This window comes from Chionomys nivalis, chromosome 6 (assembly GCF_950005125.1).
Source record: "Chionomys nivalis chromosome 6, mChiNiv1.1, whole genome shotgun sequence".
In the NCBI taxonomy this organism is placed as follows: domain Eukaryota; kingdom Metazoa; phylum Chordata; class Mammalia; order Rodentia; family Cricetidae; genus Chionomys; species Chionomys nivalis.
Window position 1 is genome coordinate 11,994,215 of NC_080091.1, and position 16,424 is coordinate 12,010,638.

Genomic DNA, 16,424 nt, shown 5'->3' on the forward strand with positions numbered 1-16,424 from the left:
TGAACAGAGACTTTTCAACAGAAGAAGTTCAAATGGCCAAAAGTCACTTAAGATCATGTTCAACTTCCTTAGCAATCAGGGAAATGCAAATCAAGACAACATTAAGATACCATCTTACACCGGTCAGAATGGCTAAAATCAAAAACACCAATGATAGCCTCTGCTGGAGAGGTTGTGGAGAAAGGGGCACTCTCATCCATTGCTGGTGGGAATGCAAACTTGTGCAACCACTTTGGAAAGCAGTGTGGCGGTTTCTCAGGAAAGTCGGGTTCAACCTACCTCTTGACCCAGCAATACCACTATTGGGAATATACCCAAGAGATGCCCAAACTTACAACAAAAGTATATGCTCAACTATGTTCATAGCAGCATTGTTTGTAATTGCCAGAACCTGGAAACAACCTAGATGTCCTTCAATGGAAGAATGGATGAAGAAAGTATGGAATATATACATATTAGAGTACTACTCAGCAGTAAAAAACAATGACTTCTTGAATTTTGCATACAAATGGACGGAAATTAAAAACACTATCCTGAGTGAGGTAAGCCAGACCCAAAAAGAGGAACATGGGATGTACTCACTCATATTTGGTTTCTAGCCATAAATAAAGGACATTGAGACTATAATTCGTGACTCTATTTTTTTGGTTTTTCAAGACAGGGTTTCTCTGTAGCTTTGGAGTCTGTCCTGGAACTCCCTTTGTTGACCAAGCTGGCCTTGAACTCACAGAGATCCACCTGCCTCTGCCACCCGAGTGCTGGGATTAAAGGCGTGCGCCACCACCGCCCAGCTAATCAGATACTTTAAAAAAAAAAAAAAAACCAGATGACTTTGCAGGATCATCCTGTTTTTTATTTTTTAAATTAAGTTATTTTAGGTGCATTGGTGTTTGGCCTGCATGTATGTCTATGTGAGGGTGTCGGGTTCCCTGGAACCGCAGTTACAGACATGTGGTTGCTGGAAATTGAACCCAGGTCCTCAGGAAGAACATTCAGTGCTTTTAACTGCTGAGCCATCTCTCTAGCCCTGATTTTTTTTTAATTTAATATTTTTAGTTTTTTGTGTTTTCTTTATGTAGCCAAGGGTGTCCTGGAACTCTGTAGACCAGGCTGACCTCAAACTCAGAGAGATCTGCCTGCCTCTGTCCCCCAAGTGCTGGGATTAAAGGCGTGAGCCACCATATCTGGCCCTCTGATGCTTTATTCTAGCAGGGGAACCACACCAGACTATCTACCTATGAGCAGGTATCCCTCCCTTAGAACACCTGGGCACATTGGCTTATGTCTGCGCTCCCCTGTGACCTGTGCCCAGCTGAGATTGCCTAAGAGCAAGCTGGACTCAGTCGAGACCCAGGAGAAGCCAAAGAGACAAAGCCCTCAGTGGCTTCAGAGAGCTTTCCTAGGTGTGCTGGCTGGGTCTTAACATCAGCGGGATACTTATCCAGGCTCCTGCCCCGTGTGAGTTCCTGTCCTGACTTCCCTGGATGGTAGGCTGTGAGCTGTGAGTTGCTTTTGGTCACGGTGTGGTGCTCATTTAGAGCAATGGAAAGTCTAAGACCCTCGGGCAAGTTGTAGTTAGGATGACAGTGAGCAGATGTGAGTGCCTGGGATTTTCCATGGCATGGGGAGGTGTTATAGGTGCCTCTCTACCACTGTTGTAGGTGCATGTGTGCATGTCCTGCATGGGGACGTTCACAAGGGTGCAGTTAGTCCCGGCAGGTGTTTAAAACTCACTGCATTGGGGCTGGAGAGATGGCTCAGAGGTTAAGAGCATTGCCTGCTCTTCCAAAGGTCCTGAGTTCAATTCCCAGCAACCACATGGTGGCTCACAACCATCTGTAATGGGGTCTGGTGCCCTCTTCTGGCCTTCAGGCATACACACAGACAGAATATTGTATACATAATAAATAAATAAATATTTAAAAAAAAAAAACTCACTGCATTGAGGAACCATTAGAGGTGGGCACAGAACCCTCACCGTGTTGACTCAAGCCTCTGGTCTGAGGGAGCTGGACACCCAGAAGACTCATTGTATATACAGTGAACTTTGGGCTTTCTCCCTACCCCCAAAGGAGAGCTTCAGAAGTAGATGGGGTGGCCTCCACCTAGTCAGTGTCAGATCCCTTAGGCTCTGTCTCTCAAGACTGGCTCCCATACTTCCCATGCCACCCCACGTTCCTGGTTGGCTTTCTCTGGAGAAGTGACACACGGAACTCAGAAACACCAGCATTTATTGGTTGACCAAGGAAGACGGTACTGGATGAAGCGGTGGCGTGTGTCACTTTTCTCACTGGTATGATAAGATCCCTGACTGAAGCAAGTCAAGGAAGGACCAATGTCAGACCATGATGTGGGGGTCAGGATAGCATGGCGGGGAAGGTATGTGGGATCTGCTCGTGAAGCACCACAGTCAGGGAGCGGGCTGAATGTTTGCCTCACTTCCCTTTTTGGTTCAGTCTGGAACCACAACTCATGTAATGGTGCCCATGGGTGAATGAGGAGATGGAGGTGGAAGAGATGGAGGAAGGAGAGGGGGAGGAAGAAGAGATAAAGGAAGAGATGAAGGAAGAGAGAGGAAATCAGGGAGAAGGAGATGGAGGAGAAGGTAGGGAAAGTGAAGGGGATGAGGTATCTGAGGAGGGAATGAAAGATTAGTGGAGAAGGAGGAGGGATGGAAAAATAGAAAGATGTGCAGGAGGAAAGAAGGCAATCCCTAGTGGATATGGTCATCTCTCTTCAATCCCACAATCCCACAATCTCCCTCTAGCCGCAGGAGCTTCCCAGAGGTTATGGGAACATCCTGGAGGGCTGTGGGCATGGGCGGACAGTGTCAGGGAGGGTTGTCGATCATAAACAGGAGAAATGGATGAAAGGGTGGGAAGGAGAGAGGAAGGGAAAAACAAACCCACGGTGAACAGAAGCAGGTGTGGGGAGCTCGGGGAAGTTTGAGGGTCTGGAGCTCTGAGGGGGTTTTAGAGGGTGGAGCTGGGGACCCTGTGAGGTCACTGGAGATACTGGCATCTTGGGAAGACCTTGGGCTGTGAGGGTCAAGACAGATGGAATTGGGAACAATTCTGAGTAGCAGGGATTTCTGCAGAAACTCCAGAACCAACAAGGAGAGAGAAATTCAAGAGTGGAAACAAGCAAAAATGAAAGTAATCACACAACCTGGGCCCTGGGGATTGTACCTGCACCCCAGCTCTGGGGTCATGCCAGGCCACACAGCAAATCCGAAGCCAGCTTGGACTCTAAGAGATCTTGTCTCAAAAATCAACCAATCAACCAAATAAACAAACAAAACCAAGATAAACCAATCAATCAGAATACATAGGTGGAAGCTGAAAGAAATCAGGGTTCTAGGTGTGAGCCCGGGCTGGCTTATAGGACGACATCTGTCTCCATCCAGCCATCCAGCCATCTATCCATCTTTATCTGTCTGTCTGTCTGCTTGCCTGTCTTTATCTCTGTCTATCCCCTCTATCTATCCCATCTATCTATCTATCTATCTATCTATCTATCTATCTATCTATCTATCTATCCATCCATCTATCCATCCACACATACATAATCTGTTCTCTTTGTCTCTCATCTGTCTGTCTCAAAGACAGTAGACAGTGCAGTCTGGGCATATGCATAGACACATACATCAATGGAATGGGATTGAGACCCCGGAGGAAACTGACTTTCAACAGTGAGCAATGGTTTCATCCGTAAATGCTAAGACACTTTATAGCCGCCTGCTGAAGAACAAGACAGACCCTCATCTTTGTATAAGTACAGACCGAACTCAAAATGGATACAGACTTAAATGTGAGACATGAATCTGTGTAGCTATTAGAAGAATCTTTTTTTTTTTCTTGGACAGGCTATTAGTTCACAGAGATCCACCTACTTTTGCCTCCCAAGTCCTGGAGTCAAAAGTGTACCCACCACACTTGAGGTTTTGTTTTGTTTTTTGGTTTTTTGAGACAGGGTCTCTCTGTAGCTTTGGGGCCTGCCTATCCTGGAACTTGCTCTTGTAGACCGCACCGGCCTTGAACTCACAGAGATCTGGATGCCTCTGCCTCCCAAGTGCTGGAATTAAAGGTGTGTGCCAACACCGCCTGGCCCCACACCTGAGATTTTTAAAAATTATGATTTACTTATTTAGTGTGTGTGTGTGTGTGTGTGTGTGTGCACATGCGCATTCACGCTCACATGTGGCCATGAGTTCATATGCAGGTAACAGGGCCTACATGGAGGTCAGAGAACAAATCGTGAGGACCGTCTGTCCCCTCCTTCCGTCATGAGGTCCTGGAGTTCACACTCAGGTCAGGTTTGGTGGAATTGCCTTACCTCCTGAGATATCTCTCTGACAAAGGTTTTTCAATATTAGTCTTGTCAATGATTTTTTTTAAAGTTGATACCAAAACACAGGCTACAGAGGCATAAATAGGAATGTGAGTTCTCCCTGCATCCAGAAACAGATGGAAGCAGAGCAGACATCCACAAGTAACCACTGGGCTGAGCAACCTGAGTCCAATGGAAGAGAGGGAGGAGCGATAATATGAACAAAGGGGTGAAGGCCACGATGGGGAAACCCACAGAATCAGCTGACCTGAACTAGCGGGAGCTCACTGACTGGACTGACAACGGGGGAACCTGCGTGGGATCAAACTAGTCCCCCTGAATGCAGGTGACAGTGGTGTGCTTGGGCAGTGTGTGGAGCCACTGGCAGTGGGACCGAGATCTAATCCTAATGCGTGAACTGACTCTGGAGCCGAGTCTCTGTGGAGAGATACCTTGCTCAGCCTAGGCATGGGGGGGCGCTCGGTCCTGCCCCAGTGAGGTGATGGGACAGACTTAGTAGACTTATCTCTGAGGAGTGGATGGGGGTGGGGTGGGGAGCAGGGGGGAGAAATAGGGGTCAGGAGGAGAGGAGGGAGGGGGAACTGGGGTTGATATGTAAACAGAAAAGCTTCTGCCTGTTAGAGCGAACAGCGTAGGGAGCAGGGAGTCTAATGTCTGAAACACACAAGGAACCCGTCCAACTCAACCGCAAACTCCGAATGGAAAACGAACCACTTCAAAACAGGCAAAGCAACCTGGCTAGATATTTCCTTTGGTCTTTTATTTATGGATGTATTTATTCACTTGTTATTTAACTTTTTATTGCATATTCGTTTTGTATTTTTACCTTTTAATGTAGCTAAAGACCTTCATTAGTGTATCATCATGGCGTTTGTTCAGTGGGTCATCCCCTTCGTTTGTCTCTCTGTCCCTGTCAGTTTATGCCACTCCTGGGCACCCCGTCTGCTGTGGGGGTCTCATGAGTATATTGTGTGCATGCTGCATGGAATCTGGGCCCACGGATGTAGCGCTTTTCTGAGTGGGGCTCATGGCTCATGTCATGTCACATGAGGGCTTCCAGGTCTACTCATTTCCTCGCAGATGGCATAATTTCATTCTTTATTTAACTGTGCTGGCTAGTTTTGTGTCCACTCGGCACAAGCAGAGTCACCCGTGAAGAGGGCGCCTTAACCGAGAACTTGTCCTCATCAGGATGGCCCATAGGCAAGCCTGTGCATCGTTTTCTTGATGGATGGTTGATGGATGCTCTTGTGTGCGTGCGTGCGTGCGTGCGTGCGTGCGTGCCTGCGCGCATGCGCACTCCGGTGTGTGCCAGAGGAGGATGTCTGGTGTCGTGCCTATTGCTCTCCACCATATTTCCCTGAGCCTGGAGCCTGCTGTTTTTTGGCTAGTCTGGCCAGTTCCAGCGATCTCCCTGTATCTGACTTCCCTTAGTCATGCCTGCTGTTTATGTGTGTGCTGTGGATCCCATCTCAGGCCCTGTGCTTGCAAGGCAAAGGAACTTACCACTGCGTTGCCTCCCCAGCCCGGCCTGCACATTCTTCACGGCCGATTTGTTGCCCAGCACTTAGCTGGCCCACACCCTGGCTACTGTATGGAGCGGCAGTGGGCACCCTATGAAGGTGTCTGCCTTTCTCGCGTGTTGAAGTCACACTACAGTCCTAATTTTGGGCTCTGACGAACATGATCCCCAGAGATGCTGTCCTGGCTTATAGTTCACTGGGGGCCCCACTCCTTTCCTCGGTGAGAGGATCCTTCCTTCCTTCCTTCCTTCCTTCCTTCCTTCCTTCCTTCCTTCCTTCCTTCCTTCCTTTTTCCTCCTTCCTTCTTTCCTTTCTTTTGCTTCTTTTCTTTCTCTCTCTCTCTCTCTCTCTCTCTCTCTCTCTCTCTCTCTCTCTTTTTTTTGTTTTTAGTTTTTGTTTTTGTTTTTGAAGACAGATTTTCTCTGGGTAGCCCTGGTTGTCCTGGAACTCACTCTGTAGACCAGGCTAGGCTCAGACTCAGAGATCCGCCTCCTGTGCCTCCTGTGTGCTGGAATTAAAGGTGTGCTCCACCACTGCCCAGCTTCAGTCCGCTTCTCAAGCACCAGATATGGGCAGTGAACACGCAGAAGGAGTCCAGCGGCAGCAGCGGCAGAAAGTGCTAACCAAAACCACAGAGGACTGTCACCTCATAAGAACGGCTCAGCAGTTCAAGCATCGGCTGCTCTCACTGAGAACTTGGATTCCATCCCCGCTCCTGCTCCCACACAGAACTCTCAGCTGTCTTTGGTAACTCCAGCTCCAGGACACAGCCCTCAGGTACAGAGCACCACAGGGACACATACAGAAATAAGTCTTCAAAAGAGAGAATTTGGGGCCAGCTTGGGCTACATGAGAGTCTGTTTAAGAAAAGGTGTGGGGTGGGCATTGAGCTGGCTGTGGGTGAACGCCAGGGGACTTGCGTGGTGGAAGGAGGGAGCTGATCTTCTCATCTGCCCTTTGACCCTCATGTGCTGTTACAATCATATACACACCAACAACAAAAGGACCGAATGCTTTAAAAACTTTTTAAAAGACTCAAATTATGTCATTTTCATGAAAACAGATGGAAGCGGAGGTCATTATGTTAAAACAAGTCAGTCAAAGACGGATAGGCAAATGCCACCTTCACTCCAGTGTGAGGTATTTGGATGGAGAAATAAATGCATACATGCCATCAGGCAGAAGGGCATTTTGTGGAGGAGCGCGGGGATCTTGAGGGAGGGAGAGGAAGGAACAACAGAGTATTGTGGGAGTGAATATGGACCAAGTTCAGTGAGCCCCACGAAGAAATGTGTTGTAAAATAAAACCCTGCATTTTCAGCTTGGCCGAATCAACACAGACATGATAAAGTAGTGTTTGGCACCGAAAGATGCGTACTGCACGCTGCTCCCTAGATGTGGAAACTAAGAGGCTGAATTCCCTGGAGCCCCAAGATGCTGCTCACAAGTTTCAGTTCTGTATCTATGACTCAGTCGGAGGCCCTGGCCGAAGGAGGTCATAGCAACTTTCATCAATAACCATAGACTAATTTCCACAAAAAGAGAAACATGCAGGCAGCGAAACAGTTAGCTGAGGTGACGGAGTGAAAGGAAGTGACGGTTCTGCAGGGCTTGTGTCCCAGACCCACGTTTTAAAAGCACATGTGTTTAACAGTTCCGTTGTATAAATGACACCCAGTCAAGCGGCTGAGACTAAGGGAGATGCGCTGCTCCCTGACCCCACTCTCTCTCTCTCCTTCCTTCCCTCCACTCTTCTGCTCTTTCCCTCTCTTCTTCCCCAGACCCTTCCCCCTCCTTCCCATCCACCCTTGTTTTTTTTTTTTTTGAGATAAGACTACGCAGCCAAGACTGGCCTCAACCTTGTAAACCTCCTGCCTCAGCTTCCTGGGAATGGTGAGATGGCGGGGGTGTGCCATGATGTCCAGCTTTCTACACACAGGTTTTCAGAGACAGGATAGAGGGAGCTGGCATCCTGAGGGGAGATTTACCGTTTCCCTGGCAGCCACACACCTAGGGCCCGGGAGTGGTTCAGTCCAGAAAGTCCAGACACAAGGATCCAAGGTTCATTCTCGGCACCCACATAAAAGGCTGGTATCTGAACTGGGTGGTGGTGGCGGCGCACACCTTTAATCCCAGCACTCGGGAGGAAGAGACAGATGAATCTCTGTGGGTTCAAGGTCAACCTGGGCTACAGAGCTAGTTCCAAGACAGTTAGGGCTGTTACACAGAGAAGCACTACCTCAAAAAAAAAAAAAAAAAAAAAAAAAAAGCGAGCAAGCTGGGTGTTAGGACCACAGCGCTGGCAGGAGATGACTGAAGGGCCCTGGGGCTACCTGGCCAGATGACCTTGTTTTCTTGGAGGGCTCTAGGCTAGTGAGACACTGCCTCAAAAAACAAATGGCAGCGTCTGAGGAGTAACACCCAAGATTACCCTCCGCACCCCACACAAATGCGCACACACAAGACTGCACATCTAACAATTTAAAATTGTTACTTTTAAAAAAAAATTATTATTTATTATGTGTATGGGTGTTTGCCGGCACGGACGTCTGTCTACCATGTGTGTTACTGGTACTAGAGGAGGCCAGCAGAGGGCGCCAGGTCCCCTGGAACTGGAGTTACAGACAGCTGAGCTGGCGTGTGGGGTGCTGTTTCTTGTTTTGATTTATTTACTTTTTGTTGGTGTTTGAGATAGGTTTCTCTGTGTGGTTCTGACTGTCCTGGAACTTTCTCTGTTGACCAGGCTGGCCTCTAACACACAGAGATCCACCTGCTTTCACCTCCTAAGTGCTGGGATTAAAGGCGTGCGCCACCGTTTGGCTGGAGCTAGTGTTCTTCACAGTTTAGCCACCGCTCTGGCTGTCACCTGTTAGCACATTTTCATTAACCTATTTTGAGCGCATGCGTGTATATGTGGGCGTGCCACAGCCAGTGTATGGCCGTCAGAGGGCGACTTCTGGAATCAGCTCTCTCCTGGGCCTTGGCAGCAAGCACTTTACCCGAGGTGCCATCCTATTGACCTGCTGAGTCCCGTTTCACACTGCGCTCAGCACTCTCTCACAGGAGGGAGACTGCTGTAGACAGAACCAGCAATGCTAATAAGCACCTGTCAGTCACCTGAAAACTCCCAGATCCAGAAACTCACTACTGAGAATTTCTCCTAGGCAACAGGCACCCAAGGTTGTGGGAGCATCCTCACCTCATGCTTTGTGGGCATAACCAACCAGCAGGACAGCCAGGGCTAGGCTTAAACACCTTGTGTCCAACCCTCCCTCCTGAAATAAAAATAAAATTAAAAAGCAGGCGGTGGTGTAGAATATTATTTTAAGCTGTACTGCTTTTGTTTATGCTCCATTTGTTTAACTCTGCGGAGCTGTGATTCTTTGCCCGTCTAAAACACCTGATGGTCTCATAAGGCCATAAACGGCCAACAGCGAGGCAGGAGAAAGGATAGACGGGGCTGGCGGGCGGAGAAATGAGAAGAGGAGGACGTCAGGGGTCAGTCACCCTGCCAGCCACGGAGTAAGAGTGAAAGTAAGACACACAGAAGAAAAGGGGAAAGCGCAGAGACACGCGGTAAGCAGGCTAATTTAGCAAAGCTGGCAAGAAACAGCCCAAGTGGAAGCTGGGCTTTTATAAGAATAAGCCTCCGTGTATCTATTGGGAACTGGGTTCCCAAAACTGGGTTGGGATCCCCAAAAGAGTACAGAGTCAAAAGAGTAAAAAACAACAAGAAGGAGGAAAAAAAGGAAAGAAATGGCTGCCTCGGTTGGACTGGCACCAGGCTGGGACCTCGTCTTGTCCAGAGCTGTGGCTGCAGGTGTGAGGCCCCAGGCCTGTAAGTTTGCATGGCTGCTGCTGCCCTGGACTCAGCCCCTCCTCGGGAACCCTGTCTAGTGGGCATGGGGATTGGCAAATTTAAACTCCTTTTTTGATTTTATCTATTTTTATTTTGATGAAATCCAAGTCACGTAAAATATACCACTAACCAAGGGATACTATCCAGTAGCCATGTTTCTGTAGACAGAGAGCCACTGACACCCCCTGTCTGGCCTCACAGAGCGCCCCCCAGCCCCGGCACCCTGGGGCGCCTGTGAGAAGGGCCCGCAGCCTGCCGTCTACTGAGTTTGGCTTGGAGCTGGGCACCTCTTTATGGTTGAGTGCTACTCCCAGACTGCATTGTTTGTCTGCAGGCTCTTACTTTTGAGTAAATCAAGCTCCTCCACAGTTGGGTGTCACCGAAGGGGAAGTTTCAAGGCTGTACCTGTTGACATCATCTTATGTGGACTCTGGAGATTCCCCACTAGAAACTCTGGTCTTATTAACCCCCAGTGCTCAAACCTTGAAACCCAGAGTCCTTTTCCCATCAGTTTGTTTCCACTGAGGTCATTTTTATTTCACGTAAGAACACGTCCTTTTATGGTTTAGACTAACTGGAACACGGCAGAGAATGCGGTTTCCCTATAACCCATGTGCCGTTTCTGGCTGTGAGTATTTGCCATGGTCTAAAGGAACATGTTCCCGGAATCCAAACATGGGAACTGGACAGCCCGTTAAATAGGAGGACTGAGAAGTAGAGGGGCTGAGCAGACCTGTGTTCAGAGGTCCAGCAGCCTTGTAAACTCGAGTGTGATGGCGCCTGTCTGTAAACCTTTTCCAGGAGAGACGGGAGGAACCCAGGAAGCTCGCCGGCTAATCTAGTCTGGCCAAATGGGTGAGCTTCCGGTTCCCGGAGAGAACCTCTCTCCAAACAATAACCAGGCCTTGCAAGCAAACGGCAAGTGTTGATCACAGACTGCAGCACACATCTGGTCTTGGGAAAAGATGCGCCGGGAAAGGGATGTCTTCCGGGTCTCTTTAGCTCTTGGGCATTTACAGTCCCCCGCTTCCCCAGGCCAGGCGGAAGCCCAGGAAGCGGAAGTTGCCGCTGCCCTGTTAGCCTTGCTTCATCTTCAGGTCCCTATTTATTCTCTACCACTGTCCTGGAAAAGGCTCTAGGCCCCCAGCTGGTGGCGCTATCTTGGGATACTGTGGACTCTGGAGGCGGGGCCTAGCTGTGACCTAGCACAGGCGGACTCTGCTCTCTTCCCAGCCTAAGGCACATAGTGTCTGCACAAGGCTCCTCCACGGTGCTGAGGAAGTTAGTAAGAACCACAATAACAACAAAAAATAAAATTCAAAAAAGGACATGAAGCTGGGAGGGAGATGGGGTAGCGGTGCGAGGGGGAGACGGAAGGAAGCATTAGCGAACGGATACATGTACTATACATTTATAAATAAGTCAAACTTCCAGGAATAAGCAGTACTATTAACAAACTAAAAGGCCTCACAAGCCATCCAGGAGTTGTGGTCAGGGGTATACCCAGTGGACACCGAAGAAAGTCTCCTCAGCGTTGCGGGATGGCAGCAGAGGCAGGGTAAGGTTGGTGCAGAGGACGTCTCCGATGGCCAGCTGAGTCAGGCGCTGGGATGCCACAGTGCAGCTCTGTCCGAAGGGCAGGCGCAGCAGGGTGATGCTGTGGGCCACAGGGGAGCAGATGCCCACCGACACGGTGGCCCTGTGCTGCACGGTGCCGTATGCGAAAGAGCAGTTAGCCAGTGTCACTTGGATATGCAGCCAGTAGATGCCGGCACGGTGGATATACAGCTGCCCCTTTTCCAGCCCTGGTCCATGAGTGAAGGATCTTCCCAAGGTTGGGCCGGCTGCCCAGCGCAGTGTGGGGTCTTTCCGAGGAACTGGGGACAGAAGATGAAGGAGAATGGAGGTTAGACAGGCTGTGGCACTTAGAACAGGGGACTTAAAGGAAGGGAGGAGAAGAAAAAAGAGGGAGGTGGACAGGCACACAGGATGCTGGGGGAGGCAGAGAGATGGAGAGAGGAGGAGAGAGATGGAGAGAGATTAAGAGATGCAGAGAGAGATATGCAAAAAATGGTAGAGAGATGGGCACACATGTGTATGCAACTACACATGTATGGAAAGACAGATGGACAGAAAGAAGGGAGATAGTCAGAGAGACATGGTGCAGGGAATGCCTAGTGCTCTGTTGTGCCTCCCTCTGGCACCTGGGAGCTGCCTCTCTGTCCCACCAAATCCCAATCTCTCTCCATCTCCAGCAATACCCTTGGCCCTGTTCAGAGGGCTGCAAGGGTTTGGGCCAGCATGACCATGGTTCCTGGGCAAGGGGAAACTGGTCATGGGCTGGACACACTTACACCCTCCACCACCGTGGAGGTCTAGAGTCACAGTGGAAACAAATCTGTCACCCGTTCCATGGATGATGCTAACTGAAGTGGGAAGACAGGCCCTGAAGGTGGAGGCCCAGTGTCACGGGTGGGGACACGAAAGGAGAACGTGCTGAGTGCTCATCTCTCCACTTCCCGGCAGGATGGGAAGTGGCCTTGGTCTCAGCTTTCCCCTCCAACTCCCAGCCAGGGTGGCTGAAGCCCTTTCTCCTTTAAGCTGCTTTGCTTGTTATTTGGTTTTGTCATTTGTTCCAGTAATGAAAAAAAGTCATGACTGTTGACCCAAAGGTCTTGGCTGCCAATCAGAGCAGCTAACTGGGGGAGGAGAGGAGAGGGGAAGGGAGGAGAGAGGGAAAGAGGAAGAGAGGGAGAGAGAGAGAGATTCCTTTAATTAGTTATTGATTTTGAGACTGGATCTTGTTATACAGGGTACCCTCAAATTCCCGATGTCCCACCATGGGTTGCTGGGCACTAGAATGATGAGGGTCGCCAGACAGGATGGATTCATTAAAGTTAGGGTTAGTTGGTTATTAGTCCCAAGGCCCAAGGTACTTATCTAAGTACTAATGCTACTATTAGAAGTTTTGAAAGTTTGAGACAAAATCTTGCTTATAGCTTGAGCTGGCCTGGAACTTACAATGCCTCTGCTTCAGCTCTGGAGTGCCTGGACGACAGATGTGCACCTCTGGACCCCGCAGTGCCTCACTCCTAGCATGCTACAAGTACCGTTTTGGCTTAATTCTCCTTGCCTAGTTTCCAGCATTTTGTCTTTCTTGGCTTGTTTGTAGGCATGTCATGAAACCCAGCATCTCCCGCATATCTCGAAAGTACTCAGCCACTAGGTGATGTCAGCAGCCCCTCACTGGGGGATTCTAGGTGGGGCTCCATGCCTGAGCCCCCCATTACCCTTTTCGGTAAGATCCAGCCTGCTCATAGATCTACTGCACGGATGGAGAAAGCAGGGTTGTGAGCAGCTGGATCACGGCAGTGGCTGGTGTTGTGTCTGCATTTGTGGGAAGGGAGAGGATGAGGGAGGCGGCGTGTTCCTGGAATCATGTGTCCCCAGTGTACTCTAGCCCTCTCTACCCCCTTTTACAACCTTTCCTTTTTCTCTCCCCTTCTTAATTTCTTTGGCGACAAGGGCTCTTGTAGCCCAGGCTAGCCTTGAACTCAATGACCTTGAATTCCTGGGTCTTCTGCTTGTCCCGCCCCTGTGCTGGGAGCCAGGTGTGCACAGCCACACCTGGTTTACGTGGGCTGAAGTCCAGGGCTTGTGAGCAACATCCCATACTGCTGTCTTTCCTATTTGTTTTACTGAGATGATCCCAAGTAACTCAGGCTGGCTTCAAACTCCCAATGTGTCAGAGGATGACCTTGAACTCCTAACCCTCCTCCCTCTGTTGCCCAAATGCTGGGATGACAAGTGTGGACCAGCAGCCTGCCTCATGTGGTGCTGAGGATGAAACCCAGGGCCTCCTGGGTGGCTGGGTGCTGGGTGTTGGGTGCTGGCTCTATTAGCTCAGGTCGAGCGAGGGGCCACTCCCTTCCTATGTTCCTGCCTCCCTCTTTCCTGTCCCCACCTCTCACTCCTCTGGAATTCCAGCCTTACCTGTGAGATTCAGCTGTAACTCGGCTACATGCACCTGGAAAAAATACCAGAAAACAGAGAAAGCTCTTGAGTGCGGAGGGCTTGAGAGACTATCAGTTCCATGTGCCTGCTTGCTGCGGTCCATCCTGCATTCCCACCGGCCTAGTCTACGATTTTTTTTTTTTTCTGCTGTAAAGTCTTATCCAGGCCGGTGAAAGTTTCAGTAACAAGATCGCTTTGTTTTCCTAGAACAGACCGGAGTTAGGGGGTGGGCTCAGGTCGTCCTTCCTACCACTTGGGGGGCCTCTCAGTCCCGGGAAGCTCCAATCCTCGCCACCTACCCCCCCACCCCCTCCAGCCCTAGATTCGTGAGGACCCCAGCAGTCTGACTCTCAATCGCGGGCGGGCGTGGTTGGAAACGCCCGGGTCGGGCTGAAGCATCCCCGCAGTTTAAGGCTACATCATGCCCAGCCCGGGATCCCCCGTGTGCTCCCAGGCAACTGGGGCCGACCTGGCCTCCCTGCTCAGCCTTTCCAGTCTTCTATCTGTCCCGTCTTCCTCTTTCCCACCTATTTCGTTCCGATTTTGCCTCTTTTACACGTCCTTTGCTTGCGCTCTGGCGCATCCTCTAAGTGCATCCTCCCTGCGCCTGTCGGGTCCCCTCCAGAGCACCCGAGTGCTTCCCTCCCCTCCTTCCCCTTCTTTCCTCCTCTCACCTCAAGTGGCTCCAACTGCGTCTGCTGTGGTCTCCGGAACTGGATACAGCAGATAAAACAGATAAAACAGCCGATCGCAAAACTGAGCAGTAGTGGCAGGGGGTTAAGGCGCAGAATGGCGGCCCAATTCAGGCGTGGCAGCACCCACGGGCGAGGGCGACCTTCCTCGGCCATCCTTGCTGGAGGGTGCTGCATTCTTTGATGGCGACCGCCAGAAGACAGCAGGAAGCTGCAGCCTCCTCGGCTGAGCTTTTGTGGCTTCTGCCTGCCTTGACCTGCCCTTAGAACCCCCGGGGATGTCCGACGCAGGGGAAGAACTGGGCCTCTTCACAGGGGGCAGGGAAATCCCCTGAAGCTTGTGGCACCCCTGCCATCTTGTAGACAGGCCCACCCCAGCTTGTCCCTCAGGCACAGAACATTCTGTACCCAACCCTTGCTGCTTCTGCCTGGAGTTCATTCATTCATTCATTCATTCAACAAACCATTTATTGAGCATCTATTAGTGGTTCGGCACTGGGTTGGGTTGCTAGACAATCAGCAAGCGTCCGCATCCAGTGAGATCCCTCGTACTCCCCCAAATATTTGGACACGACTGTAGGCACTTCCATAGGGCACGTTATAAACATCCCACACTGGAACTCACTATGTATAGCACAGGCTAGCCTAGAACTTGTCATGTTGCCCGGAGTGGCCTGCATCTCCTCAAGTAACCCAGGCAGGTGTGGAACATGCAACCCAGGCTGGCCTCTGACCGCGGGTGTGAGTCACCACAGCTGAAGTTGTCCTGAGGGTTAGCATATACAATAGCTACTGCCCCCTTCCCGTGCCCGCTGGAAGCTGAGAACATGGCCCTGTCTGAAAGGAGACTGAGTTGTTGCTACTTATGAGCACACTGCGGCTAGTTATTAGCACAAGATGCCCCGCCCCACACGCAAGGTTCCTCACGGATGGGGGCGGGGCCTTGGGACCCTCTCCTTCCTGTGGCTTTCCAGTAAGTTGCCATTACTCCTGAAGACAGGGTCCCACCCAACACTCAGTGCAGCACACAGGGAGCAGTTGAGTGTTCACTTAGAGCCAGCAAAGAGGCAAGAAACCATTCTGTAGAGAGGGGACTGAGCTGGGGGCAGTCGCCCCAGCCTGGCAGGCCTGGGGAATCTATCTTTCCCATCCCTGGTGTCCCTTCCTCTGGACCTCCCTGGGGTGGACACTCCAAGAGAGCAGTGTGTTCTTCATGGAAATCCATTTTACCCAGAATCCAGACTGTTCTATAAGATGTTGGACACATCTACCAGCGCACGGTCCCCTGAAGTTGAGGCGTCCTTTAGAGGAGAGGGCCACAGGGAGAGGTTGCCTGTGAAACAGGTTTGAGCCGGCACAGCTTAGAGGCCGCCACCACCTTCATATCCTGTTTTGGGAGGAACTTGTTGGCCAGTGGCCCCTGAATTTCAGATGTAGTCAGATGAGGATGGTGCAGGTCTTGGTGGTTAAGATCGAGACCCTTCCAGAGAACTCAGTTCCTAGTACTCACATCAAGTGGTCTGGTAACGTCTCGAAGTCCAATTCCAGGAGGTTTCGGTATCTCTGGTTTCCTTGGGCGCCTGCACTCACAAGCACATACCCGCCCCCCCTTTAAAAGCAAACCTTTTAAAAATATGGTGTGGATCAGGGAGATGGCTCAGCGGGTAAAGGCCTTGTTAAGCAAACATGAGAACCCCCAAGTTTGATCCCTGAAAGTGGGGTACAGCAGTGCCTGCGGGTTACCACAGCCTGCTGGGAGGTAGAGACAGGAGGACCTCGGCAGCTCACTGCCCAGCCTAGCTGAAACGGAGAGAGCTCCAGGCTCAGTGGGAGATCCAGGAGGTGGTAGAGGAAAACCATGGGTGTCAACCTCCTGTCTCCACAGACAACTGCAAGAGCAAGTGTACCCTGCCTCCCACACATGCACACAGTGAAGAGACACCTGGGACATAGGGGCTTGGAGCTTGTGCAATCACCACCCAAGAG

General features: G+C 50.6%; 1 protein-coding gene across 1 annotated transcript; it reads right to left on the minus strand.

Annotated features, from left to right (window-relative positions):
* Positions 1–11,223: 11,223 nt before the first annotated feature.
* Cd70 (CD70 molecule) lies at positions 11,224–14,594 on the minus strand. Its single transcript, XM_057771715.1, has 3 exons — positions 14,421–14,594; positions 13,726–13,759; positions 11,224–11,609 (listed from the first exon to the last, which is right to left on the minus strand). The coding sequence occupies exons 1-3, from the start codon at positions 14,592–14,594 to the stop codon at positions 11,224–11,226; spliced, it is 594 nt and encodes a 197-aa protein (XP_057627698.1).
* Positions 14,595–16,424: the final 1,830 nt, after the last annotated feature.

Coding starts and splice junctions, on each gene's coding strand:
- Cd70 (XM_057771715.1), bottom strand. CDS start 14,594: ATGGCCGAGGAAGGTCGCCCTCGCCCGTGGGTGCTGCCACGCCTGAAT. Junction 13,760..14,420: donor CGCAGTTGGAGCCACTTGAG/GTGAGAGGAGGA, acceptor TATTTTTTCCAG/GTGCATGTAGCCGAGTTACA. Junction 11,610..13,725: donor GTTACAGCTGAATCTCACAG/GTAAGGCTGGAA, acceptor TTCTGTCCCCAG/TTCCTCGGAAAGACCCCACA.